The following is a 26,666-nucleotide window of genomic DNA, read 5'->3' on the forward strand; positions in this document are numbered from 1 at the left end:
TGATTCACATTCTTAGCACATTGCCATCTGGGCAGGGAAGAGAATTTATAGTAAAAAAAGGACTTGAATATTGATCTGTTTCTAAATCATATGTGCTTTTTGTGGAGCTTAAAATGTTTGGTACCTATTCACTTGCATTGTATAGACGTACAGAGCTGAAATATCCTTCTAAATATCCAGCCGGACAACGTTCATGCTGACTGTCATAAGGTCTGCCCAACAGAAAGTTGGCCATTTTTGATTGTTTGAAAAATGCATGCTCTGGAATTTAAAATACTCCTACGATAAAGTAACGTAAAAAAAAATGGGAAAAAGGAAATGTGTCCCATCTTCTGCATGCAATTTGTGATTTACATCAAAATTGAGTCATGTGTTTGGACTTGTGGGCTGATCACATTGATGTGTCTATTGTGGGTCATGTTCGTAGTGCCACCAACTAGCGGAAGGAAGTGTGGCAATTTTAATAGACTTTGAAATATCCCTCTTATGTTTACCTGAATAATGTCAAGACAGTGCAGATTTAAAATTATGAAGGGATTCTTGACGTCGTAAAGACTGTTACCACGGCAATGTGTTAAATGTCATTATTGGTTTTTTTATGTATATTCACACGTTTTTGAAGTACTTGGCATGCTTGAATTTTCATGATATTTTGCACACATATCAGAGTTGTCAGCCATTAGGCCTGGGCAAAAGTTAACACTTGGGAGCTCTGTCTTTTTGACAAAAGTGGTGGGGTCAGTTTCTTTTATGGTCACCAAACTACATATATTGTTTCATCAAGCCGGACAACTTTCAAAATTACAGTCATTAGCTCCACCCCACAGGAAGTCGGCCATTTAGAATTGAATGTGCATTGTTTTGAAAATTGCAGGCTCTGAACTTTTGAATACTCCTCCTAGGGGATTCATGTGACTGGCACCAAGCTTAGGCAATATTAAGCCAAGACATTCAAGATGCTAAATTGCAAACAGGTTTTTGATATATTGAACAGTGTTGCCATGGCGATGCAATTAATTAAGGACACGTGTCAACAGGAAATTCCTTATATCTTCTGTGTACATTGTATGATTTTTATATAATTTCAGCTGTATATTTGGTAATGGGGCTGATCACATGTTGTGTGGCTATTAGGGGTCACGGTCATAGCACCACCAACTGGCACCAGGAAGTAAGGCAATTTTATCGGACTTTGAAATAGGCCTCTTTTGTTTACATGAATTGTAAGGGGATATTTGATATCTTAAATACTGTTGCCATTGTAATTTATAATGCAAGTGAAAGCAGTTTTTAAAGTGAAATAAAAAAGCTATAGAAATCTAAGTTTATTGTGATGAAAATGTTCTGCACAAAAATCAAAGTCAGTTCTGTTCCAAATTTTAGATAGAGAGACAAAGCGCTCAGACGAAGTACCAGAAATGTCCAATAGAGGTCTGCCAATCTCCATTGGTGAAAGACTCCCAAGAGGTCCTCACTGCAGCCTGTAGCGTGATGATGTACTGGATTATATCCAATATGTACTAGATGTTGTAACACGCATGCGCCACAGTGGATTTTGGTAATGTCATGATTGTTTGAACAGACATGCGCTAACTCAATGGCCCCAATGAATTGTTATTGTATGAGTTTTTAGCGCTCATGTTGTCTGTGTTTGGTAAAATTGTCATTGTTTATGTCTGGATTAATGAAATATATATATAAAAAATATTCAGATAATTAAAATGCATTACATTCTTACAGCAGAAGAGTTAATAATTGATAAGACAATACAAAAACGGTTTTAGAATATTAGCTTGGTGCACTTGCAGGAGAGACATGGCGTGCAGGATGCAGGTGGCCTGTCCAGTGGCACTGTAGGCCTTAGTCGCCAGTCAGGCCTTGAATGGGTACAAGTGCTGCAATCGCCTTATCCACCTGAGGAATCGCAGAGTACCCATTGGCAGCCCCACCATTGAGGGTAGTGAGTGCGGAGGAGCTCAGAGATCAGGTCCGGGTAGTAAAAGGTTCCCGCCGTAAATTTGTGAGCTGTTCATGCACCTCCAGGAACCAATCAAGCCACAAGGGTTCAGGGAGGGGTAGAGGGTTCCGCTCCAGCCCGACGCTTGCAGCTGCCCGGGAAAGCATGGCCATCATCTCTGCGTCTGCCTGCGACGGGGTGACGGCACCCGAAGGTGGGAGCCATGTCGAGTCCTCGCCATCAGACTGAACCAGCCCGCTCTCCGATGATGCAATCGAGAGCTCATCCACTTCACGAGCCCCAAATGAGATTGCGAACTTGTCCTGAGATGAGCTCGGGGACTCGTCGCAGAACTCGACCGGTGCAAACGAGCGTGCTGGGGAATGGGAGGTCCGTGGGGGGTTACCCTGTGGAGTGGCTCCCATTGGAATCCCCAAATCGCTCCCAGTGTTAACCAACGTGGCCTCAAACCTGTAGGTAGAAGGACCACGGTGGGGAGCTGCTGGGGTGGCTTTCCCTTTGAGGGAGGAAAGTGAGAGCATGACCCATCCACGAACGCTGTCTCCACATGGGCAGCGCCCCAGCAGGTGAGGCAGCAATTGTGGCCATTGGAAGCGGAGAGGTAATGACTGCAACCAGGAATTATAAACGAACGGAAGGCATCTTTTAAAAGATGCTCTCCGTGAGTGCCACACTTTTAGAAGGAAATAAACTCTTTTAGAGTAAGATTAGCTCAGCTCTCAGCTCTGACAAAAAATCTGAATGAGTGGTTGCGTGCCAGCTCCTTTTATACCCGAATGTCCGGGGGAGTGGCATGCAAATTCCACTCGCCAGTTCCCATTGGCTTTTTCTCAAAGATCAGAGGTGTTTTCAGCTCCCAAGGGTGACCCATAGTGTCACTACATTGACACAAAGTCAAGTGAGTTACAGACAGTGAAACTGTGATTTTAAACTTGTTTTGTCCTTTATCTCAAGAATCAGTGGATTAGTAGATTTAATGTGTGTAAAATGCTTTGCCATTTTTAACGTGTTTAGTGGTGTATAAATAGCCAGTATGAAACAATCATCTTTTAACAAGCTAAGGGGTGTTACCATTTTATATGCATTACATTTTAACACGTTTTAAAATAAAAAAACATATTTGTTGCATTATAATAAACTCATTGGGGGCATTGCATAATGTGCATTGTTACTAAAATATTTTTTCTCATTCACATATTTCCAGATGTTTTGGCTATTAAATGAATAGTCCACAAAACAAATGCACAGACACAGAAGATGTAGATGATCGCATTTCTCCGGATTTGGAATGAGGAGCTTATAAAAAAAACTCCTTCAAGCCAGTTTAATAAAACAAAGAACATTAGTCAGAAATATGAAGTGGTTAAAGTTCTTTAAAATTATGATTTTATTAATAACACTTTATTTAACATCAAGGCTATTTAACACATCCAGATATTATTTTTGGTAATATTATTATTAACTACATTGTAGTATTTGATCATTTTAGTGCATGAGCATGACACCGAACTGATGTAAATTGTGAGAAATGGAGTGCCTGTCTGTGTGCGTTTATGGTGCGAGCATCCACCACTGACTCAGCGATATCTGCATGACGGATGGCACGAAATAAATAATGTTCAGTGAAAATTCAAATGAAGAATGTAATGGATATATTCATTTAGAACTATATCAGATTGCAGGGGGATTTTTTTGTCATTTCCAACCCTGGATGGAACTAGAGATGGAGATGAAAGATGTAACAGGTGTTTAAGTGTCTCTCTTCATCATGCAGCTTATACAAAGTATACCATCACCCCTCGAATCCCTTAAAAAAATGCAAAAAAGGTTTCCCCAATCAAGATAAACATCCACTAAGGTGCGGATGCAATCTTTGTTAATTAAAATATAAAGTTTCATATGGACAGATTAAAACATTTAACCACTTATGCAATGGGCAAATTAATTACCACTAGACCACCCAGTCAGACTCTTTTTACCAGCACTGATTGATGTACTTCTCCACAGACTTACAATATCTCATGACTAACATTAGCACACAAAGAGATTGTCACGATTCACTGTTGTCTGGCCTGTGTTTCTCCCCTGTCATCTGTTCCCGGACTACACTTCCCATAATTCCCTGCTCTCATCTCTGCCAACTGTCCTTCATTGTCCTCACCTGTGTTTCATTTAGTCATTATCCTTTGTGTATTTAAACCCTGTTGTTTGATCTTTTGTTGTCAGTTGTTGCATGTGTTTGACCTCCCATGTTTAACCAGTGCCCTTTGTAGATGTTTACTCCTGTTTATGTTCTTGTTTCCCATCTTGGATGTTTTATTTGTTCCTGTGTCTACCAGTTATTTATATTTGTTTATTTTCATAAAAATCCTTAGCTGCACCTAGATCCAGCTCTCTTGACTTCTTCCCAGCGTTACAGACATGAAGTTATCAAATTTATTATGTTAAATATTTATTTTAGAGCTTGAATTGATCACAAGAATGACTTTTTATCAAAGCAGACCATTTAATATGATCTTTTACTAGTGCTCATCATTGCTGTGTGACTTCAAACACTGTATTTCACGAGGATGCCCTTGTTATTTTGCTAGCCATCTGAAGTTGGTCTTTAAATGTACATGTTGTTCTTTTGATAAACAGTTAACTGATGAAAACAGATACACAGACTTAGACTATACATAACAGCACATGTGCGAGAATTTGACAAAGGGGGGTCCCTTCTAGACCGTTCCAATAAAAATCCATCTATACTTTCATGGGTCCGCAGACAGCAAACATACATCACAGCTAGCGCTTAATCTTTACCCTGCGTGCTGCGAATGAGACCCAAAAACCTGTTTATCCAAAGAATCTCTAACATTCATGTAAAATCCCCATTAGTTGTGAAATACAATGCGATTAGAATTTGAAGTGCTATTAATACAGTAGGCTACAAATCTGAAAATGGTTAGATATGCTGAAAGTAAATGTTCATAAATGTTTTTACTGATATACAAAAGGTAAATTAAATAGATAGGCTATATGTAATATACAGTATAGACAATATGACAAAAATGAAAAATGTCATATATGTAGGGGCCTAACATATTTTATAAACACTTGTGGAATTTAAATGTGTATATAAATGCTCAAATATATGAACTCTACTTGTATTTGTTTGTATATGGCCCTATGTCAGATTTAAATATCTGACAATGTAATAACTGCAACAGGCATAATTATTGAATCCTCATTTGTGTTTTTAGTTTACAGATTTATTGAATATCTTTTTTAACCTTAGATAAGTTTTCTTGCATTACCTAACTTGATGACTAAACTTTCATCGTGGCAACGTAACTGATAACCAGACAACCAGAAAAATGAAATTCCTATATTCATAGCCACAATGTAACTTTGGAACCAGGGCCGCCCCGAACCAATAAACAACCTAAACATTTGTTTATGGCCCCGTGATTGGTTCGGGGCCCCACACACCACCCCCATTTATTTAATTTTTTGCCCATCAATTACTCTAATCAACAAAACACACAACCGTATCAATGAAACGTAGTATGTTGCATTTCGTATTTTTTTTCTAAATTAACTAGAATTTTCTAGAAACCTGTAGGGCCCCATACACTATTATTGTTTAGGGCCAACAAACCCTAGGTCCGGCCCTGTTTGGAACTGTGCCAGTCCATCATTACAACATTGTGGCAACATCGAGGAACAAAAGTTCTTGTCGGTTACCAGTTGGTAATTTGAACTTTTAATGATTATTCTATGGTAGGACATGCAGTAGCCTAACCTAATTTATGTCATTATTAAAGGATATTTAAACAGTTGTGCATATGAAAAATGAATGCAGACTAAATGTAAATCCACTTCATTCATTTTGGCAGAAAACAGAGAAAAAATGCAACAATAAAAGAAATTGAGATCGATTGCCACATAATTGCAATGAAATTACAAGGCTAATTGACTTCTGTGCTCATATTAAACTCTACTTAGACCAACCTAATGCATTTAATTCAATTTTTTCATTTAATTGAAAGAAATTTTAAGGATATATAAAAATGGTAAATTACTTAATTACAATATAATCTTCAGATCTACATATTTTTTCAATAAATACTTATTTTAAAATTATAGGAAAAAAGGTCAAATTAATCAGTTAGCAATGAAGTGTAACAATTAAAAATTTAATTGTAACATCTGCCGCTCTCTTCTCTTCTTAAATACTCCCGCCACTCCTGCCTGGAATGTGAAACCGGTGTGGCGCACAGGTGGAACTCATTTACCAATTATTTCTCTGGCCTCGCTTTGCCCCAATGCCGCTCGGCCACGTCCTGCTCGCCACATAGCCCCATCACCAAACTCAGGCTGGGGAGTCACCGGGCCTGTGACTTACTCCTCCCCCATTTCTTGAGAGGGAGTGTTGGTGCGGTGCCTCGGCCACTGCACTGCAGAATGTCTTCTGGGAATATGAACAGAACGAGGGTAAGGAGAAAGGGAGGGAGGAGAGGGAGAAAGGGAGGGAGGAGAGAGAGAGATGGGTACGCTGGCCCAATTTGGCATAATGTTAGTGGACATTTCAGGTGTTTAAAGCTGCCAAATAATCACAGATGCAAAAATATTAACAGAACTTCAACTAGAAGGTAATGATGTTACTTAACCAATCTGAAGCGGTTAATGCATTTTCATTAGTGGATACTCACAATAAAATGCATGCTGTTTTTTCTTCAATCATTGGATCGGATCATAAGCAGAGAATATGAAACATTTTAAAATATGTTTTCACTGCAATGTTCTAATTGCAAAATAGACCGTAGAAGATGAAAGTTGAGTTTTTAAGCTTTAATTTGATACCAAGTTTGTGAACATTGATGAAGTTTTTGATATAAAACAAAGCATTTGTTTTATAGCCACATTCAAACGGCTCACCTGTTAGCCAGTGACAGTTAACTAGTTTAAAATGGGCATGTATGACGGCATCTGTAGCACCCCCATTTCACCAACAGTCACCAAAATTAGTACATATATAGTTCTCATTAAGCTGGGCAACTTTCAGAATTATAATTACTAGCTCTGCCCAACAGGATGTCAGCCATTTAGCATTTTTTTAATATTGCAGTCTCTGAATTTTTAAATACTCCTCCTAGCGAAATCATGAAACTGTCACCACATTTAGACAACATTATGCCAAGACATTGCAAGCAAATTTTGAAATATAGAACAATGTTGCCAAGGTGAGGTATTAAATTAATGGCGAAACATGGGAAACAAGAAGTGTCTCCTATCTTCTGTGTGCAGTGTGGGATTTAAATAGCACCACCACCTGGCAGCAGGAAGTGTGGCTCTTACAACAGACTTTAAAATAGTTCTCTTATATTTACCCAAATTGCTTAAAAATGGTTTAGAATAACGTCAAATGCCAAATGCATGTGTCCACCTTGCATTGTTTTCCTAAAGCCAACAGGTGGAAAGATGACCCATGGTGCTTGGGCCCATCATCGCTGCTTGCAGCAATATTTTTATTTGTAATTCTTGCTCAGTTTTTAAACCCAACCACATAAGGTTGCGCTTTAATAAATATTCAGTGCCCCGATGGAGAATGTTCACCTCCAAATCCTACATGCAGTCTTTGCAATTCACTTTGAGATGCCATAATGTCCACTGACTGGGATTAATGAGTATTTGGGATTTTCTGTGTCGTTTTGTCCTGTTATAGAATGAACGGGAAGATAGGGGAGCGCAGTGTGGGATACTCTTTGAACTCTTTCAGGTAGCTGCGATGTTTCCCTTTGGCCCAAACGGTCATCTGTATGAATCCCACTACAGTGAAGAACAACACAGGGACACACTGAGTCATCAGCGTGAATCCAAGCCAAGATCCCACCTGAAGAAAGAAATGGATTAAATTACATATTCAATCCATTGTATTACTGTCTGTTATTCACTCTCTGTGGCCAGTAGGGGTCAGAATGTCATTTTTGTAAAGGGGTGTTCACACTGAACGCATCCTTGTATTCAAAAATAAAAGTCAGAGTTTTTACATTTCACAATGTTGTATTTTGGTTCCAGTTTGGTCACAACGTTCTAAAAACATTCTACAAACCACCCATAAAATAAAATAAAAATGTAACCAAAAACATTATCTGCAGTTTACCTAATTGTATTTAGAAATTCAATAAAAGTATTCTATAAATGTAAATAAAGTGTTTCAAAAACATAATAAAAATATATAGAACATGCAACACAACAGTTAGATAGGACACAATAACGCATCCTGGGCGAACTACCCTTAAGATTGCATTAATTAAATCAGTGCTACTCTAATTGCAACCACTCAGACTGCATCTTACCTCATATGTATAGTTTGGGCATGTTACAAGTGCAAATATCCACGTAAATGGATTCTTGGTTGGATATGGAATCTTCTTCATCTTGGAACCTTCATAGAAAACAAGTACATTTTTATTTTACCAAAACCAATGTCTTTTGACTCAAGTTCCCCTTCTGTCGCTCTCTCCACATTGTGTCAGAGAAGCGACACTAGGGGTCTCTCTTGAGCGCCGATATCCACCTCTGATCTATGAAAAAAGGCCAATGAGAGTTGGCAGCCGGTATTTGCATGTCCTGCCCCCGGACATACGGGTATTTAAGCGGCGCAAATACGGGAGTTCATTCAGAAAATTTACTCGGAGCCGATGGTCCTGTCTGCAGTTGCTGCGTGTTACAAACCGAGTTCCTGACATTCCTGACATTCCTTCCTCATGCTGTTGAATTCTACAGCGCACAACAGCAGCTTTCTCCTGTTTGCACGGCTGTGCATTCCTGCCCCTGGGCGCATCGATAGTTGCAGATTAAAAACTCTCACGAGTTTTTTTCATAAAAGAGTGATTTTATTTAAAAGAGTAATTTCCTCTAAAAGAGCAAAACACAGTGGTGTTGAACGTCCTTTTAAGGACGCGTCTTTATAAAGATGCCTTTCCGCCCCTGTGTTGTTCCTGGATGCAGTAGAGTGCTCTCTCTAGTGTTGAGGTGTTGTCTCGTGTGTCTGGGTAGCGATCACACCGAGGCTGCGTTTGTGGATGGTTCCTGTTCTCACTGCGAGAACATGACCATGACAACGTTGCGGTCGCGGCTTGCAACATCCTTGCTGACCGCAAAGGCCTACAGCGCCACCGGACGCGCCGCTTCCGCCCTGCATGCCATGGCTCTCCTGTAGGTCCATCAAGCCAAGGCACTATGAAACATGCACGGGGGTGGTCCTGATCCCGACACGCTGCAGGAACTGCGCTCAGCGACCGACCTCTCCCTGAGAGCGATGAAGGTCACAGCGCAGGCGCTCGGGCAGGTGATGGCCATGCTCGTGGTCCAGGAGCGTCAACAATGGCTTAACATGGTCGAGATGCGTGAAGCAGACAAGACTCGCTTCCTCAAGGCTCCTGTCTCCAAGTTTGGCCTCTTCGGCGACACCGAACCAGATATTACGTTACAGCTCAAGAGTAATGACTTCATGAATTTCTTTACAGATAAAATTGAAATAATCAGAAATAAAATTGGAATTATGCAATCATCTGTCATAGCACTTCAGAAAACAGTGTCGAATAATTTCCCTCATGTGCAACTTCAATCCTTCGCTATCATAGGTCATGAAGAGCTAACAAAACTTATCAAAACATCAAAAGCCACACTTGTTTGTTAGATCCTATACCAACTAAGCTCTTAAAAGTGGTATTTCCTGTAATATCAGAACCTCTTCTTAATATCATTGACTCCTCGCTATGCTTAGGACATGTCCCAAGAAACTTTAAAATGGCAATTATCAAACCGCTAATTAAGAAGCCACAACTTGATCCTGGAGAACTTGCTAATTATAGACCGATTTCAAATCTCCTGTTTATGTCAAAAATACTAGAAAAGGTAGTATCCTCCCAAATATGTTCATTTCTACAGAGAAATAGTATATATGAAGAATTTCAATCAGGATTTAGGCCTCATCACAGTACAGAGACTGCACTTATCAGAGTTACAAATGACTTGCTCTTATCATCTGATCGCGGCTGCATTTCTCTTCTAGTGCTTTTAGATCTTAGTGCTGCATTCGACATGATAGATCACAACATTCTCTTGAATAGGCTGGAGAATTATGTTGGAATATGTGGAGTGGCATTAGCATGGTTTAGGTCATATTTAGCAGACCGCTACCACTTTGTCTATGTAAATGAGGAATTGTCAAACCAAACAAAAGTAAAATATGGAGTGCCACAGGGATCAGTTTTAGGGCCTCTGCTTTTCTCCATGTATATGCTTCCCCTGGGAGATATTATCAGGAATTGTGGAATAAGTTTCCACTGCTATGCTGACGATACACAACTTTATATTTCTTCAAAACCTGATGAGATTTTACAATTCTCAAAATTAGCAGAGTGTATCAATGAAATAAAAGATTGGATGGCCAGAAATTTCCTTCTACTCAATTCTGACAAAACAGAGGTTCTAATTATTGGACCAAAAACTCTAAAAATAAGCCACTAAAATATAATTTGACTCTAGATGGATGTACTGTTACATCATCTTCAACAGCGAAGAACTTAGGTGTTATATTTGATACCAATCTGTCCTTTGAAAATCAAATTACAAATGTTTGTAGAACAGCATTCTTCCACCTAAGAAATATTGCTAAATTAAGGCATATGCTCTCGGTTGCTGATGCCGAAAAACTAATTCATGCGTTCATGACCTCAAGACTAGATTATTGTAATGCATTACTGGGAGGATGTCCAGCAAGATCAATAAATAAACTTCAATTGGTTCAAAATGCAGCAGCCAGAGTGCTGACGAGAACCAAGAAATATGATCATATTAGCCCCATTTTATCATCGTTACATTGGCTACCTGTTAAATTCCGTATTGATTTTAAAATTCTGTTAACTACGTACAAAGCTTTGAATAGCCTAGCTACTTAAGTGATCTTCTACCACGCTATATTCCAACACGTTCATTAAGATCGCAAAATTCTGGCCTATTAATAGATCCTAGAATATCAAAATCCACTAAAGGAGGAAGATCCTTTTCATATTTGGCTCCTAAACTATGGAATAGTCTCCCAAACACTGTTCGAGATGCAGACACACTCTCTCAGTTTAAGTCTAGACTAAAGACTCATCTATTTAGCCAGGCATACACCTAATTTATCCTCCAACCCACAATTAGGTTGCTTTAGTTGGGTCTGCCGGAACCAGAAACCAGAAACATTGAGCATGATCTCGAACTCTGCTTACATCTTTTTATTTGTTTCCCTGTCTCAACCTCGGGACTCCTATCCTGAGGTCACCAGAACCGGCTGGATCCAGCACCATTCCTGCTTCATGTTGGACTCCACTGCTACATGTCGCAGAATGATGATGACTAAATGCAGCCGGTGCCAGCCAAACATCACTTCAGTCTATTATGACGGACCTCAGAGGAAATGATGCCAACTCCAACCTGCATCACCTCGGTCTATTTATGGACCACGATCTTGAAATGAAATGCGTAGACAAACTATTACCAACAAAGGCCTTCGTCAGCCAATTGGCAAGGACAATTGCATCTATGTGAACTTCTGCAGTTGATCTAGATGGACTTCAAAGACTTTGGTCATTAATCTTACAGTTCAAACACAATTGATGTTTAATCACTGACCCTTAACACTTAGTTTAATCATTTTAAACCATGATTTTACCTGTACATAATTAATATTTACATTACATTCATAATGTTAGCCAGAGGGGAACTGGCCCCCACAGTGAGTCTGGTTTCTCCCAAGGTTATCTTTCTCCAAAAAATCTACATCTTATGGAGTTTTGTGTTCCTTGCCACAGTCGCCTACAGCTTGCTCACTGGGGTTATTAATACAATTAATTATTTAATTATTTTTAAACACTATTAAAAATCATATTTTATCTAAATTACACAATGATGATTAATCGACTTTATAGACATTACAGTTTTATCATCTGTTAATGCTGATATTCTATAAAGCTGCTTTGAAACGATGTGTGTTGTGAAAGGCGCTATACAAATAAAATTGACTTGACTTGACCGTCGAGGACTTTGCCCAGCAGTTCTCCCTGGTGAAGAAGCAGACGGAGGCCATCTCTCACATCATGCCTCGCCGCAAACCTGCCGCTACAGCCCATGCCCCATCATCTTGCCGAAGGCGTCCTCCCGCGGCCAAGAAACCTTCTGCTCTGCCTCAACCCGGGCCCAGCTCTCAGCCCCAGCATCAAGCCAACCGCGGGAAGCGCACGCCCCCTGTCTCACGGACCCCCTCGAGGACCCGGAAGGCTCCCAGGCGCTCCTGAGACAGCCCACCCAGAGTCCAAGATGTTAGCTCCGGAGGTGGTAAGACCGCTCCGTCCCCCGGTGGAGGGCCGGGAGGAGAATGTACCCGCCGGGTACGTCCAAAAAACTTGTCCACTTGGTGCCCCTAGCACGGAGCTTAGAGGCGTGGCTTTCACTGCCCAGCCCGTCACGCTGGCTGCACCGGACCATTTGACTCTGTTACGCAATTCAGTTTGCCAGGCCTCCGCCCCCCTTTGTGGGCGTTCATTTTTCCACAGTACACGGCGAACATGCCCAGTCCCTGCGCGAAGAAATCGCCTCCCTTCTAATCAAGGACGCGATAGAGCCTGTCCCTCCAACCAAAACAAAGAAGGGTTTCTACAGCCCTTACTTCATTGTACCCAAGAAAGGCGGCGGCTTACAACTGATCTTGGACCTGCGAGTTTTCAATCGGACCCTGTCCAAACTCCCGTTCAAAATGCTCAGCCAGAAACAAATTCTATCCGCCGTCCAGCATCTAGATTGGTTCGCAGCGGTAGACCTGAAGGACGTGTACTTCCACATCTCAATTCGCCCTCGACATCGACCCTTTCTACGGTTCGCGTTCGACAACCAGGCGTATCGGTACAAAGTCCTCCCCTTCGGCCTGTCTCTGTCCCCTCGCGTCTTCACGAAGTTCGCAGAGGCAGCTCTTGCCCCGCTCCGAGAAGCCGGTATACGCATACTCAATTACCTCGACGACTGGCTCATCCTGGCCCCCTCGCGAGAGTTACTATGCGTGCACAGAGACCAGGTGCTCAGGCACCTCAGCCGTTTGGGGCTTCGGGTCAACTGGGAAAAGAGCAAGCTCACCCCAGTCCAGAACATCTCTTTTCTCGGTTTGGAGTTAGACTCAGTCTCAATGACAGCACGTCTCTCCAACGAGCGTGCTCAGTCGGTGCTGAAATGCCTCACTTCCCTCAAGCCAGGTACCGTGGTCCTGCTAAAATGATTCCAACAGCTCCTGGGGCATATGGCATCCTCCGCGGCGGCCGCGACGCTGGGGTTGATGCATATGAGACCACTTCAGCACTGGCTCCAGACTCAAGTCCCGAGACGAGCATGGCGCCGCGGCACGCACAATATGAAAGTTACCACCGCCTGCTGCCAAACCCTCAAACCCTGGACAGACCTCTGCTTTCTACGGGCAGGGGTACCCTTGCAGCAGGTGTCCCGACGCGTTCTGGTCACAACCGACGCCTCCAAATTGGGCTGGGGCGCCATATGCAATGGGCACGCAGCTGGAACCGGGCCCCGCTGTGTTGGCACATCAACTGCCTAGAGCTGCTGGCTGTTCTCTTTGCCCTGAGGAAGTTTCTCCCGTTAATTCGAGACAAACACGTCTTAGTCAGGACAGACAGCACCACAGTGGTAGCCTACATAAATCGCCAAGGCGGAGTACGCTCTCTCCACATGTCACAGCTCGCCCGTCGTCTCCTCCTTTGGAGTCAGCAGTGACTCAAGTCACTGCGCGCCACTCACATCCCCGGAAACCTCAATGTGATAGCTGACGTGCTGTCAAGACAAAGCTTGCCCAGCGGAGAGTGGAGGCTCCACCCCCAGTAGGTCCAGCTGATCTGGGACTGGTTCGGCAAGGCCCAGGTAGACCTGTTTGCCTCCCAAGAAACCTCCCACTGCCCGCTCTGGTATGCCCAGACAGAGGCTCCCCTCGGGGGAGATGCGCTGGCACACAGCTGGCCCATGGGGCTGCGCAAGTACGCATTTTCCCCAGTGAGCCTTCTTGCACAGGTGCTATGCAAGGTCAGGGAGGACGAAGAGCAAGTCATTCTACTGGCCCCCTACTGGCCCACCCGGACTTGGTTCTCGGACCTCACGCTCCTCGCGACAGCCCCTCCCTGGCGAATTCCCCTGAGGAAGGACCTTCTTTCTCAGGGACGGGGCATGCTCTGGCACCCGCACCCAGACCTCTGGAACCTCCACGTCTGGCCCCTGGACGGGATGTGGAAGATCTAGCCGGCCTACCACCGACCGTCATAGATACTATCAACCAAGCCAGAGCACCCTCGACCAGGCATCTTTACGCCCTAAAGTGGCGTCTGTTCGCGAACTGGTGTTCTTCCCGAGCCTAAGACCCACAGAAGTGCGCGGTTAGGTCAGTGCTCGTGTTTCTTCAGGAGAGGCTGGAGAGGAGGCTGTCCCCCTCCACCCTCAAGGTGTATGTCACCGCAATCGCGGCTCACCATGACACGATAGACGGCAAGTCTCTTGGTAAGCACGACTTAATTGTCAGGTTCGTCAAAGGTGCCTGGAGGCTAACTCCCTCCCGGCCTAACCTATTTCCCTCCTGGGATCTCTCGGTCGTCCTCATGGGCCTCCGGAGACTCCCCTTCGAGCCGCTAGATTCAGCTGGACTCAGGGCCCTCTCTCTCAAGACTGCCCTGCTGATCGCGCTTGCCTCCATCAAGAGGGTCGGGGACCTGCAAGCGTTCTCTGTTAGCGACACTTGCCTGGAGTTCGGTCCGGCAGACACATACGTGATCCTAAGACCGCGACCGGGATATGTGCCCAAGGTTCCTACCACACCTTTCAGGGATCAGGTAGTGAACCTGCAAGCGCTGCCCTGGGAGGAGGCAGACCCAACCCTTTCGTTGCTGTGTCCAGTACCTGCTTTGCATATCTATCTGGACCGCATGCAGAGCACTAGACACTCTGAGCAGCTCTTTGTCTGCTTTGGGGGACAGCGGAAAGGGAACGCTGTCTCCAAACAGAGGTTTGCCCACTGGGTTGTCGACGCCATTTCATTGGCTTATCACACCCAGGCCGTGCCCCCCCCCTTGCGGGTCCGAGCTCACTCCACCAGGGGTGTTGCATCCTCATGGGCACTGGCCAGGGGCACCTCCCAAGCAGACATCTGCAGAGCAGCAGGGTGGGCAACACCTAACACTTTCTCGAGATTTTACAATCTCTGTGTTGAGTCAGTATCATCCCGTGTTTTCTCAGGTCCGAGCCCGTAGAACTCGGTAACACACTGACGTTCTGGCCGGGTGAATTGCTTGCGCCAAGCGCCCTTTCCCTCGGCCGAGGTAAAATAGTGCGCCTTCGTTCCCAGGAGACCCCATCTTCGGGTCGCTGGTTGACTCCTCCCTAGCCCTTTTGGGTCCGCAGTTCAGCGGAGCAACTCGCCGACCCAAGCCACTACGGGTACCCAAAGCTACCCTGTACTGGAATAGGTGCTCCACAGGTGAATAGGTGCTCCTGCTCGGACTCCCCCTGTGTGTAATTCCACGGTACTGTCCCCTCACGAGCTGACTCCCGTGTCTCCCTTAGGCAGTTACAGCTGCCTCGGTTGCCATGCTGTATGCTTCCCCCCTCTATGAGGCTGGATCTACCACCGCACCAACTTTTCCACATAGCTCCTGTTAGGCCATGTGATGCATTTGCCACTCTTTGCCTCCCCTGCCGGGTAGGTGTGGCCTCCGCAGGGTCTTCTCCCCCTGAAAGAAGGGCTAAGACCCCCTTCCCTCAATGCGTGTAAGGGCCCCGGCCATAGTTGCTCTATGCGAGAAACATAGAGAGAAAAGAGGCCCAGCCAGGCTGGCCCGTTCCCAGGTTGGCAGCCATCACCTTGTTCCCCCCTCCAGGGCAACGATAAGGATTCTGATGGCTTGAATGGGGAATTGGGGAAGGGTACGTGCAGTCTGATACAGTTGGTCGTCCTGCACGTAAGAATACCTGCTCGCTCCTGTATCAGCAGTTCACGACACGCTCAGCGCATGGCACTTTATAAGTGGACTCTAGTGTCGCTTCTGACACAACGTGGAGAGAGCGACAGAAGGGGAACGTCTAGGTTACGTATGTAACCTCCGTTCCCCGATGGAGGGAATGAGACGTTGTGTCTTCCCCACCACGTCACAGAGCCGAGCCACTGTTGTGGCCGGACCATTTCCGGCTCCTCAGAAAAATCCTGAATGAACTCCCATATTTGCCGCTTAAATACCCGTATGACCGGGGGCGGGACTTGCAAATACCGGCTGCCAACTCTCATTGGCCTTTTTTCATAGATCAGAGGTGGATATCGGCACTCAAGAGAGACCCCTAGTGTCTCTTCTCTGACACAACGTCTCGTTCCCTCCATCGGGGAACGGAGGTTACATACGTAATCTAGACGATTTGTTGTTTATTTCGTAGAGCTTACCAGGTGGTTTGAGATTTCGCAGTACAATGTGAATCGAGAAGTTTCCCAGTTGACAGAACTGTTTAAATCACAAATCATTATATTAAGAAAGCTGATCAGTCAGAAAATGAAACAACATATGATAGGAATATTGTGCCCAGTGGAAAGACAGGTGCTTACTAGAAATATTCCAAGTGCGGTTTTCACCTGCTTGTCCCCATAATCTGCATGTAAACAGATTAAAAGATTGATTTAGTATAGTAGTTCAAAATCTAAAATATATCTAAAATATGAATGAATAACATGAATATAAAAAAACAGCACTAGGCAGTTAAGAGTGAGATAATACATACATGGTGGTGTGTAGAGTGGGTGATTGATGTAGTAAGCCATCCATGCTGCAAAGCACCAGTAATAGGAACAGTTCTGTTGAAGAAAAAATACCAAAGACCGTTTTTAATATATATACTAAAAGACTTTGTTTTTAATTTTTCTCAGTAGTTACATTTACATTTAACATTTATGCATTTGGCAGACACTTTTATCCAAAGCGACTTACAGTACACTTATTACAGGGACAATCCCCCCGGAGCAACCTGGAGTTAAGTGCCTTGCTCAAGGATACAATGGTGGTGTCTGTGGGGATCGAACCAATTAACTTCTGATTACCAGATTACCAGTTATGTGCTTTAGACCACTACACCACCACCACCCCCACCCCAAACTAATTGTGTTTAGGCAGTCACATTTACCATTACAGAAATAAATTCTGCGGGCAAAGAAGGCATGGGAGGACATTGAGTGTGTGTGAAACCAGAAAAAACTAATTGTCAAGCAGCCTCATTTTAATGCTGCACTTTATACTCTTTGAGAGTGATGTTAAAAAGAAACTCGCCGCTAAAATGATTCTTATCCATTGTGAATATTCAGTGTGGCTGTGAACGAAACACTGCCCACACAGAGGTCACTGCAAAACTAAGCAGCTTCCTATTGGTCAACGCGGCTAATACACCTCAAAGTTCACCAAACTTGAACTCCATGTGAAATCCGCGAGGGGTAATTCTTCGCCACACGAAGTTCCTCGCTCAAAATTCATGATAGCGCGGATTCCCATTTCAATCAAGGAATTTTGCAGTGCGAAGGTAAATGTGACAGCACCTTTGAACTGATGACGACATGCAGTGACGTTTTAGTTCCCTTACAACTCAGTATATTGACATTGCGTTTGCTAACGTATATGGGGAGTGTCCTTCACATGACCTAGTTGAAACCTCTCTACAATAACGGCAGTATTCTAATATTGGCTATGGTGTTAGAGTCCCCTCCTTTTAGGCGCGAAGCTGTTTGCTATAAAAGCAAACACCATTCCTCAGAATTATCTTCCTTCAAAACGTCGACTACATGAGTCAGCAGGCGGGATCTTCCCAGCAACATGAAGACTCTCTGCTCCCCTGCAGTGTTCTGGCGAACATCCTTCCACCTCACCACATGATGCTTCGGTGGTGTACGGGCCGCTTCAGCATCCTGATTCCCCACAGCACTTCGGCAGGAGTTGTGTATCCTTATAAGCAATTGTATATTGTTATATTGTGTGTGTGTGTGTGTGTGTGTATATATATATATATATATATATATATATATATATATATATATATATACTATATATACATACTTTATTATCGAAGAACTCTATATCGAGTGTTCTCCAGAAGAACCTACACAATCCCACCTTGATGAATGTCCCGTAGATCTGCCCCGTTCTTCAAGACGCCTCTATGTGCTAAAATGGAATGGTGTTCTCTGCCATGTGTCTTTCACATAAATCCAACTCGGCTGGCTACAGTTCCGACTTGGGACCTAACTTTGGTCCTAAATGTACTCGCAGGGCCCCCCTTCGAGCATTTGGACTCTGTTGATTTGTGCATGCTCTCCATTAAGACCACACTACTGCTGGCTCTGGCCTCAGTAAAACAGGTAGGTGACTTACATGCACTATCAATTGATAATTCATGTCTGGAGTTTGGCCCCAGTCTTTCAAAGCAACTGTCAAACCCAGAAAAGGCTATAACCACGCCCTTCAGAGCGCAGGTTGTTCACCTTCAAGCCTTCTTCCCTCCTCCATTTAATTTGGGGGAGGAACAATCCTTGCATTTGTTATGACCTGTGTGGGCGCTACAGGCATATGTTGAGAGCACCTGCCTGTCTGATCTGCTCTTAGTGTGCTATGAAGGATGCACAAAAGGAATGTCCGTCTCCAAGCAAAGACTTTCTCTGGATTATTGATGCGAATGCCCTGGCTTACAAGTTACAGGGTAAGGTTTGCCCAATTGGTGTTAAAGCACTCTCAGCTAGAGGCATGGCCTCCTCATGGGCATGGACAAATTGTGTGTCTTTACAAGCCATATTTTCTGCAGCTGTATGGTATTCTCAAAGCACTCTCTCTTCAGAAGTCCTCATGTTGGGTCCTTTTGGCCCAACATGAGGGTCACTCACTTGCGACATACTCATGTCGGACGCAGTGGCATCAAGCTTCCTCTCTGGAAGGTTATGTCGTGTAGTGCAGTGTGATGGGATTCTGTTCCCCATATGTGTTAGCAAAAGCAATGTCAAGTGGACTGAGTCGTAAGGGAACGTCTCGGTTACGTACATAACCTTGGTTACCTTGGAACGAGACATTGCGAATGCTGGCCTCACTATAAGACTCAGAGTTCTTTTGAGGTGCAAGCGATGCACTCCTTGTCCCACAGTAAGAAAAGTCTGAGGAATAGTGTTTGCGCACCTGCTTTTATAGCGAACAGCTTCGCACCTAAAAGGACGGGACTCTAACACCATAGCCAATATTAGAATATTGCCGTTATAGTAGAGAGGTTTCAACAAGGTGGTGTGGAAGGGCACTCTCCATATGTGGTAGCAAATGCAATGTCTAATTCCCTTCGTCTCAGAGAACTGAGGTTACGTGCGTAACCGAGATGTTTTGCCAATGTGTTCGTTTGGTGATATTTTTCCTGTTGCACACATCTCTGAAATTCTTGACCTAGGAGAACTGCATTGATAATTGGTTAAAATGAATTGTAAAAAGATAAAATATTCTGTCAAATATCTTTTAAGCTTCACAGAAGAAAATATGGGGTTGGAATGTTATGAGGATTAGTAAATTATATTAACATGCATCAGTGGTCTGCTGCTGTCTTCTGAGCATTAAACTGGGAATCAATGTGTTAAAAGTAATTATGCCCAGTCTGTTCGAATACTCGATTCTGATTGGCTGGAATGTGTGTGTTAAAAGCATTTAATGCACAAGTAGTTCCAGTCAGTTTTAATCACCGTTCATACTCTGTTGTGATCACTAATGACACATTGTAAGAGTTTTATGCCTATGTTCAAACGACCTCTGGGATTAACTATCAGATCAGATTCATTTACATAAGTACAGGTTAAAACTTTAGTCTTCTCGTGTTTTGTCTCCCTGTGGATGATGCTAAATTCTCATCTGAGCAACGGACTGTCACTTGGATATTAAAAATCTCATGAAGACATTTATTAGCAAAACTGCTGAGCGAAAGTCCACGTTTGAGGTCTTCAAATAACATGTAGGACATTTCATAATAGCTTAATATTTTAGCATACTGGTTCATTTTAAACAGCTATTTTGTCTGAACAATTATATTGTGTTTCATGGTTATTTCTCATTCACACTGTTACGACACATTTTTCGAATGTGGTAGAATGTAACTAATGCATTGGCTGTCTTACTGAATGACTTAATTTGCTGGTGAAAATGTTACTTTGTTTGTGTGTAATGAGTACATGATCCCCAGGGAAACACATGGTTCTCTGATACTCTTTTTGTGTGTGCATGATGTGTATATTGTCTGCCTAAACTGCATCACCCCTTGCCAAAAATTCGTACCCAGGCCTATGTGTGAAGCGCTACAGGAAACACAGAAAAGACAACAGTTTTCATCAGCCCCGTTTTACTCACCCAAAGCACTTGTAAGGAATGTTTGGTTTGACATTCATCTGTTTTGCACGGAGGGGGAGAGAAGGTTAAACAGGTTTAAATGCGTCTTTCGCTGTCGGCAGGATGAAGCAAAACTATTTAAATAGATGAAGTTCATATTTAAATATGAACTTCATCTAATATTGCTGCACATGTCCGCCTATAACCGTTAGCGGGCACCCAACGATGACACATAGCTAGCTGACTGAAGCTCTGAATGGAGACTGCTTCATAACAGTCTGTAACAGGCTTAAAAATGGGCAAGGAGGAGGCGGGAACCAGCTGAACAGTCAAAATAATGTTTAATGAAAACTTAAAAAGACACAAACATAAACACATACACGGCAGCTGCATGTGGATCTCTCTCTCCCGAACTGCCGCATCTGGTTCGCCTTATCCCTCTCCTCGACTGATTAGCCTGATTGGGGCCCAGCCATGCCCACTCAAGACCCCGCCCCGCCCTCCTCCTCGTCACACAGTCGTATCCTTTTGTGTTTTGTAATCTTGCATGGTCACATCACGATTTCCATCTTAATTAAATCAATCATGCAGCCATGTCAAAAATGTATAATGTTTTGGATGGTTTTTTTCTTCATCATGAACAGTAAGTGCCACTTTTACAACTGCCACGTCAGCAATGGCGCTTTTTCCTCATTAATGTGAAAATGACAAAGAATAGAAATTAAATATTACATATCCTGAGGTGCGCAAACCCTTCTAAATTATGTGATTACTATCTTATTTCTGTATTGAGTATTTAAATTGACAGATTTTAAAGTGTTTAGTCTTCAAAAAACTACAAATCACTAGATCTATCAAACAATAGATAAAGTTAACTGTTATTGTTATTCTTACAGTCAACATTTGTGCTGTAAATATCAATGACAGTTGTTACAAATCAATCCTGTCAAGTGACCGTGGTATAAGCGGGATAATCCATGGGGATCCATTTCATGTCGGGTGGTTCTTCGCCTCCACGTCTAGCATTAAAATAGTTGAATGCACACCTAGCCGTGGATTATCCCTTACATATATTTTATCTGAAGCAAAACAACCACAAATGCAATACAAACTCACTTTGAAAATATTGCGCAGTGGCATGGTGCCATGGCAGAAGCGATGGACGAACATTGTCTCCAAGATTCGCTTCACATAATGGAAGGAGTGACACAAACAGGCGATACTGCGGAGAAGAGACAAAAGCCCATGAAAAGACCAACAAGGTCAACAAGTTCAGTTTAACAGATCATAAAATCAAAGTTTATTCCTGAGAGATTTTTTACACATTACAACATAATTCCCAAAATACCCTTCTGGGTTAGAATATGGGTTAGACAGTAGGTCAGGTGTTAGAAGACACTGTTCGCACTGTCTTTGGACTGAATCCAACAGATTGAGATCAAAAGCATTCTTAATCAGGACTGATACTTACTGCACAACCCAATGGTTACTGGTGGTGAATTCATACTTGAGAGCATAGATAAAAGGCAGTCTAAAATAAAACAGCAGGTATATGACAAGTGGTCCAATGCACTCGATTAAGAACACCTGCAAGAATTCAAACACACATACATAATTAGGGATAGACAACAGTCTCATAATGATATGTTACCCTTTTTCCTCTTTTCCTGAGGATTTCAATACTTTACCCAAGGCCGAATCTTCAAACCAAATTAATTCTGTTGGTGTCATAATTTATTTATTTGAACCAGACTGTTGCGCTCTATAACAATAATCAAATAAAAAAAAATTCTCCCCATTTCTGAATGCCCAATTCCTAACTTGCTCTTAATTTCTTGTGGTGGCGTAGTGACTCGCCTCAATCCGGTTGGTGGAAGACGAATCTCAGTTGCCGCCATGTCAGAGACAGTCAATACGGAAACTTAAAGGCCCACACTATTCTCCATGGCATCCATGCACAACTCACCACGTGCCCCACCAAGAGCGCGAACCACGTTATAGCGACCACGAGGAGGTTAACCCAATGTGACGCCACCCACCCTAGCAACCGAGTCAATTGGTGTGACTGGAGTCACTCAGCATGCCCTGGATTCGAACTTGCGTCTCCAGGTGTGGTAATCAGCGTCTTTACTTGATGAGCTACCAAGGCCCCCCGCAATTAAATACCTTTTATATTTATGTCATTCTGGGAATATTGTGATATTTTACAAAGGGTTGTTTTATTATTTTGTGTTCAATTATGCACTTTTTAAAGTTAAATCCACAATAAACGCATTATTTGCACACACCAGCACCCCCAACCTCCAACCACCGTACAACACCGTTCACTGGCAGTGATTTGGCCCTTAACCACCACGGTGGTAAAGATTGTCAACAGCAACAGCTCTACATGTCACAGGGTTCTTTAGGAATAAATGATGGGTCCTAATAAGCAACATAGCCTCTGACCCTAGTCCTCCCATGTGCTGATATCTTGCCTGCCCTGTGGGACTCAGGATGGGGTGGGCATGAAGGGCTACTCATGCAGAAGGTGAATAGGAGGTGAATGGAATCAACACCTGGGGGGAATGGGGCCAGAGAGATTACATGTACTGAGAAAGAGGATTGCATACTGGGGAGGTGAGAGAAAACTGAACCACAGGACTGTGTACGTACTGTACAGCCACTGACCCAAGTTTTACATGTGCTTTCTAGATGCAATTAACTTTTCACCCTATAACACACATCTATAAAATTAAACAAAGATAATAAAACAGATAGATCCCACTCTAAATTCTAATTGGATGACCAACATTTAAAAGCCGTTCAAATGACAGTAAACACACCTGTGATGATTGCATTACTGCAACAAGTTACTATGTTGCTTGGCAACTGCTAACAGGCTACAGTTGGGCTAATTAACTTATATTACTTGGAGGAAATATTATTTATTCAAATTTTAAATACATTAAAAAACGACATAGGTCAAGTTTGTCATGAAAAACTTTGATGTAGGCTTGACAAAACACTTTTTAAAATAGTTTTAAAAGTTATACAGGTTGTACAGACAGACAGACAGAAAATCAGACAGGTAGTGCATTACTTTGTGGTCGCTAGGGTATTCTAAATAGTTACTATGCTAGGCTGTTCTAGCTGATCGCTAGGGTGAATATTTTCAGGAGAAAATATTTAATCTTTTTATTATTATTGTTTTCATCAAATCATTTTACTTGAAATGATTATTGACATGAAAAAGATTTTAAATGAAAAAAAGTGCTATTATCCGACAATGGGCTATGCATGTGTGTGTTTGTGTATGCGCCTGTGTTTACATGTGCCTAAATGTGAAAATTAGTGTGTTTCAGTTGTTGTTTGTATGTTCAGTGAAACACTCACAGTTCCCCAGGAAATCTGGGCTCCCAGGTCTCTGAAGTAAAAGGTTGCAGTAGTTCCTACAGGCAGCTCTTGAAGGATCTCCTCATCTCTTAAGGGCTTGCCCTCTGAAAACAACCAAACACACATCATCACTTTCTTTCAGTACTCAATGATTTACTTCTCTCTTCATAATTATGAAAGGGCATATATATATATACACACACACCCGATGAGCCAAAACATTATGACAATTTGCCTGATATGCTGTTGGTCCTTCATGTGACCTTATCAGCAGATCCTTCAAATCCTGTGAGTTGTGGTGTGGAGCAGCTGTGGATCGGACATGTTGGTCCAGCACATCCCACAGATGCACAATCTGATTGAGATCTGGGGAATTTGGAAGACAGGGCAACATCTTGAACTCTTCATCATGTTCCTAAAACCATTCCCGAACAAAGGGCGCATTATCCTGCTGAAAGAAGCCCCTGCTGTCAGGGAATACCATTGCCATGAAGGGGTGTACCTGGTCTGCAATGATGTTAAGGTAGGTGACACGTGTCAAATTGTCGTCCACATGAATGGCCGGACCCAGGGTTTCCCAGCAGAACAATGCCAAGAGCATCACACTCCTTCCACCAACTTGTCATCTTCCCACAGTTTATCCTGGTGCCATCACTTCCCCAGGTAAATGGCGTACACGTACAAGGCTGTGCACGTGATGTAAAAGAAAACGGGACTCATCAGACCAGACAACCTTCTTCCACTTCTCCAATGTCCAGTTCCGACACTCACGTGACCAATGTAGATGCTTTCGACAGTGGACAAGGGTCATCATGGGCAATCTGACAGGTCTGCGTCTACACATATGCAGCAGGGTGCGAAGCACTGTGTGTTGTGACACATTCTTCCAGTAACTATCATAAACATTTTCTATGACTTGTGTCACAATAGACCTTCTGTCGGTTCGGACCAGATAGGATAGCCTTTGTTGCCCTTGTGCATCGATGAGCCTTGGGTGCCAAACACCCTTTTGCCAGTTTTTGATTTGTCCCTCCTCGGACCACTGTCAGTAGGAACTCACCACTACTGACCGGGAGCATGCCACAAGCCTTGCCATTTCAGAGATGCTCTAACCCAGTAGTCATAACAATTTGGCCATGGTCAAAGTCGCTCAGGTCTTTACTTCTGCCCATTTCTCCTGCATTCAACACGTTGACTACGATAACTGATTGTTCGCTTACCATCTAATCTACCAAGACCTGTGGTAAGAGATGATCAACTTTATTTGCTTCACCTATGGGTGGTCATTATGTTTTGACTCATTGGTGTATATATATATATATATATATATATATATACACACACACACACTGTTCTACAGTTACAAACAGTTCAACTCACTTGGAAACAGGCATAAAGACTGTCTGGCAGGATACCAATGTTGATCTGTGGAAATTGAAGCCTGACATGTAAGACTTTGCTAAAGCCATTATTTCAATGTCACTAACTTATCATATTCCTTGTAAAGTTATTTAAAGGTTTCGCAGCCTTATAGTTTCTTTATCACAGAGAAGAGCTTACTTGAATTATGGAACATAGACTTAATGTCCAAAACAGTGGCTGTTGGCTCTACCTGCAGAAACATAAACAGCATATCTAGGACATATCAACACCCACAAGAATGTTCTATAAACAAATCAATTCCCCTTATGCTTCTCAACACAATAACAGTTGTTCAGACTGTCAGCTTGTATGGCACATGAGATTTTATTTACATGCTCTTATTTCATTTAATTGCTTTAATTTCTGTATTTTTCATACTATATATTGTATTCTTTTTATTTTTACCATTTTCACAGTTGCAAAACTGCAGTTTTCCTCCCGAGGGATAAATAGTTTACCCTGCTCTATTCTAGACATGCTTTGGCTAAGCGATGGATCTCTAACAAGAATTCTTGGAAGCTCAGAGGACATTCTCATCTTCCAAAAACAACATGACTACTGCAAAACCCAGCTGACACTGATCACCTTATTACTACATGTTACAGCATGTGCAATACAGTAGTTACGGTCGCATTACTGTAGCTATCTGTCATCAATGACAGCTGATGATTACAGATGATTTCTTTACTTCTCTGTTTCATGTTCATCCTGAGACTTCTGAGACAATCTTAACATAAAATAAATGTATTTTGTGTCAACTACAACTTCATTCATGACACTGTTTTCTTTGCAAGACACTCATGCCCTTTGTATCATGGGCAACAATGCAAATTTATAAATGGCTAATATTCAAGCTTTAAAATTTACCCTAATACTAAAAGCCACTTACTTTATCCAGGAGCAGTAGTTTCTCTTTGGTTTTGGCATCTAAGATCTCCACCTCAAAGTAAACGATCCGTTTAGGTTTTTTAGGAGGTTTTGGTCTGGGTTTGGATGGCGCGGTAGAAGGTGCTGGTGTGCCTTCATTCTTTGCCACTTTTGCCTCTAAAGCCAATGCATCCATGACACCACCTCAAACTTCTTGCTCAATGGATCTTGTGTTTTAGCCCGTAGAGGAAAGATTTCAGAGTTCTCCTCCCTAGTTGTCACAACCTGATACTCCTCAAACCTTCCTAATCTCTTCATATCATAATTATTCCAAAATCCACTTCATGTTCTCCTCCTTTGAGCACAGTGCAAACATTACAAGAGATAGATACAGTCTCAAGTGAAGTGTGGTGCCAGCGAGTGCAGTATGATTGAAATATCTCCCACCTCTTAATACCTGAGGGGTGGCCACCCAGAAACCAGCCTTCCATGCATCACCACTGCTCCTCTGAAGATGAAATCTGAGAGTTCCAAGATATAATCCACGGCGCGCCTTCCATGAGGCTAAATTTATA

The 26,666-nt window shown here is 42.8% G+C and overlaps 1 protein-coding gene across 1 annotated transcript; it reads right to left on the bottom strand.

The window, feature by feature from the left end:
• Positions 1-3,415: 3,415 nt before the first annotated feature.
• On the bottom strand, positions 3,416-26,666 carry LOC127653155 (very-long-chain enoyl-CoA reductase-like). The gene is made up of 11 exons (XM_052139719.1): positions 26,114-26,666; positions 25,363-25,414; positions 25,183-25,227; positions 23,803-23,906; positions 21,899-22,014; positions 21,544-21,649; positions 16,820-16,892; positions 16,647-16,690; positions 16,488-16,545; positions 8,323-8,411; positions 3,416-7,856 (listed from the first exon to the last, which is right to left on the bottom strand). Exons 1-11 carry the CDS (start codon positions 26,285-26,287, stop codon positions 7,683-7,685), a joined length of 1,035 nt encoding a protein of 344 aa, XP_051995679.1. The 5' UTR covers positions 26,288-26,666; the 3' UTR covers positions 3,416-7,682.

Source organism: Xyrauchen texanus, chromosome 12 (genome assembly GCF_025860055.1).
Source record: "Xyrauchen texanus isolate HMW12.3.18 chromosome 12, RBS_HiC_50CHRs, whole genome shotgun sequence".
Lineage (NCBI taxonomy): Eukaryota > Metazoa > Chordata > Actinopteri > Cypriniformes > Catostomidae > Xyrauchen > Xyrauchen texanus.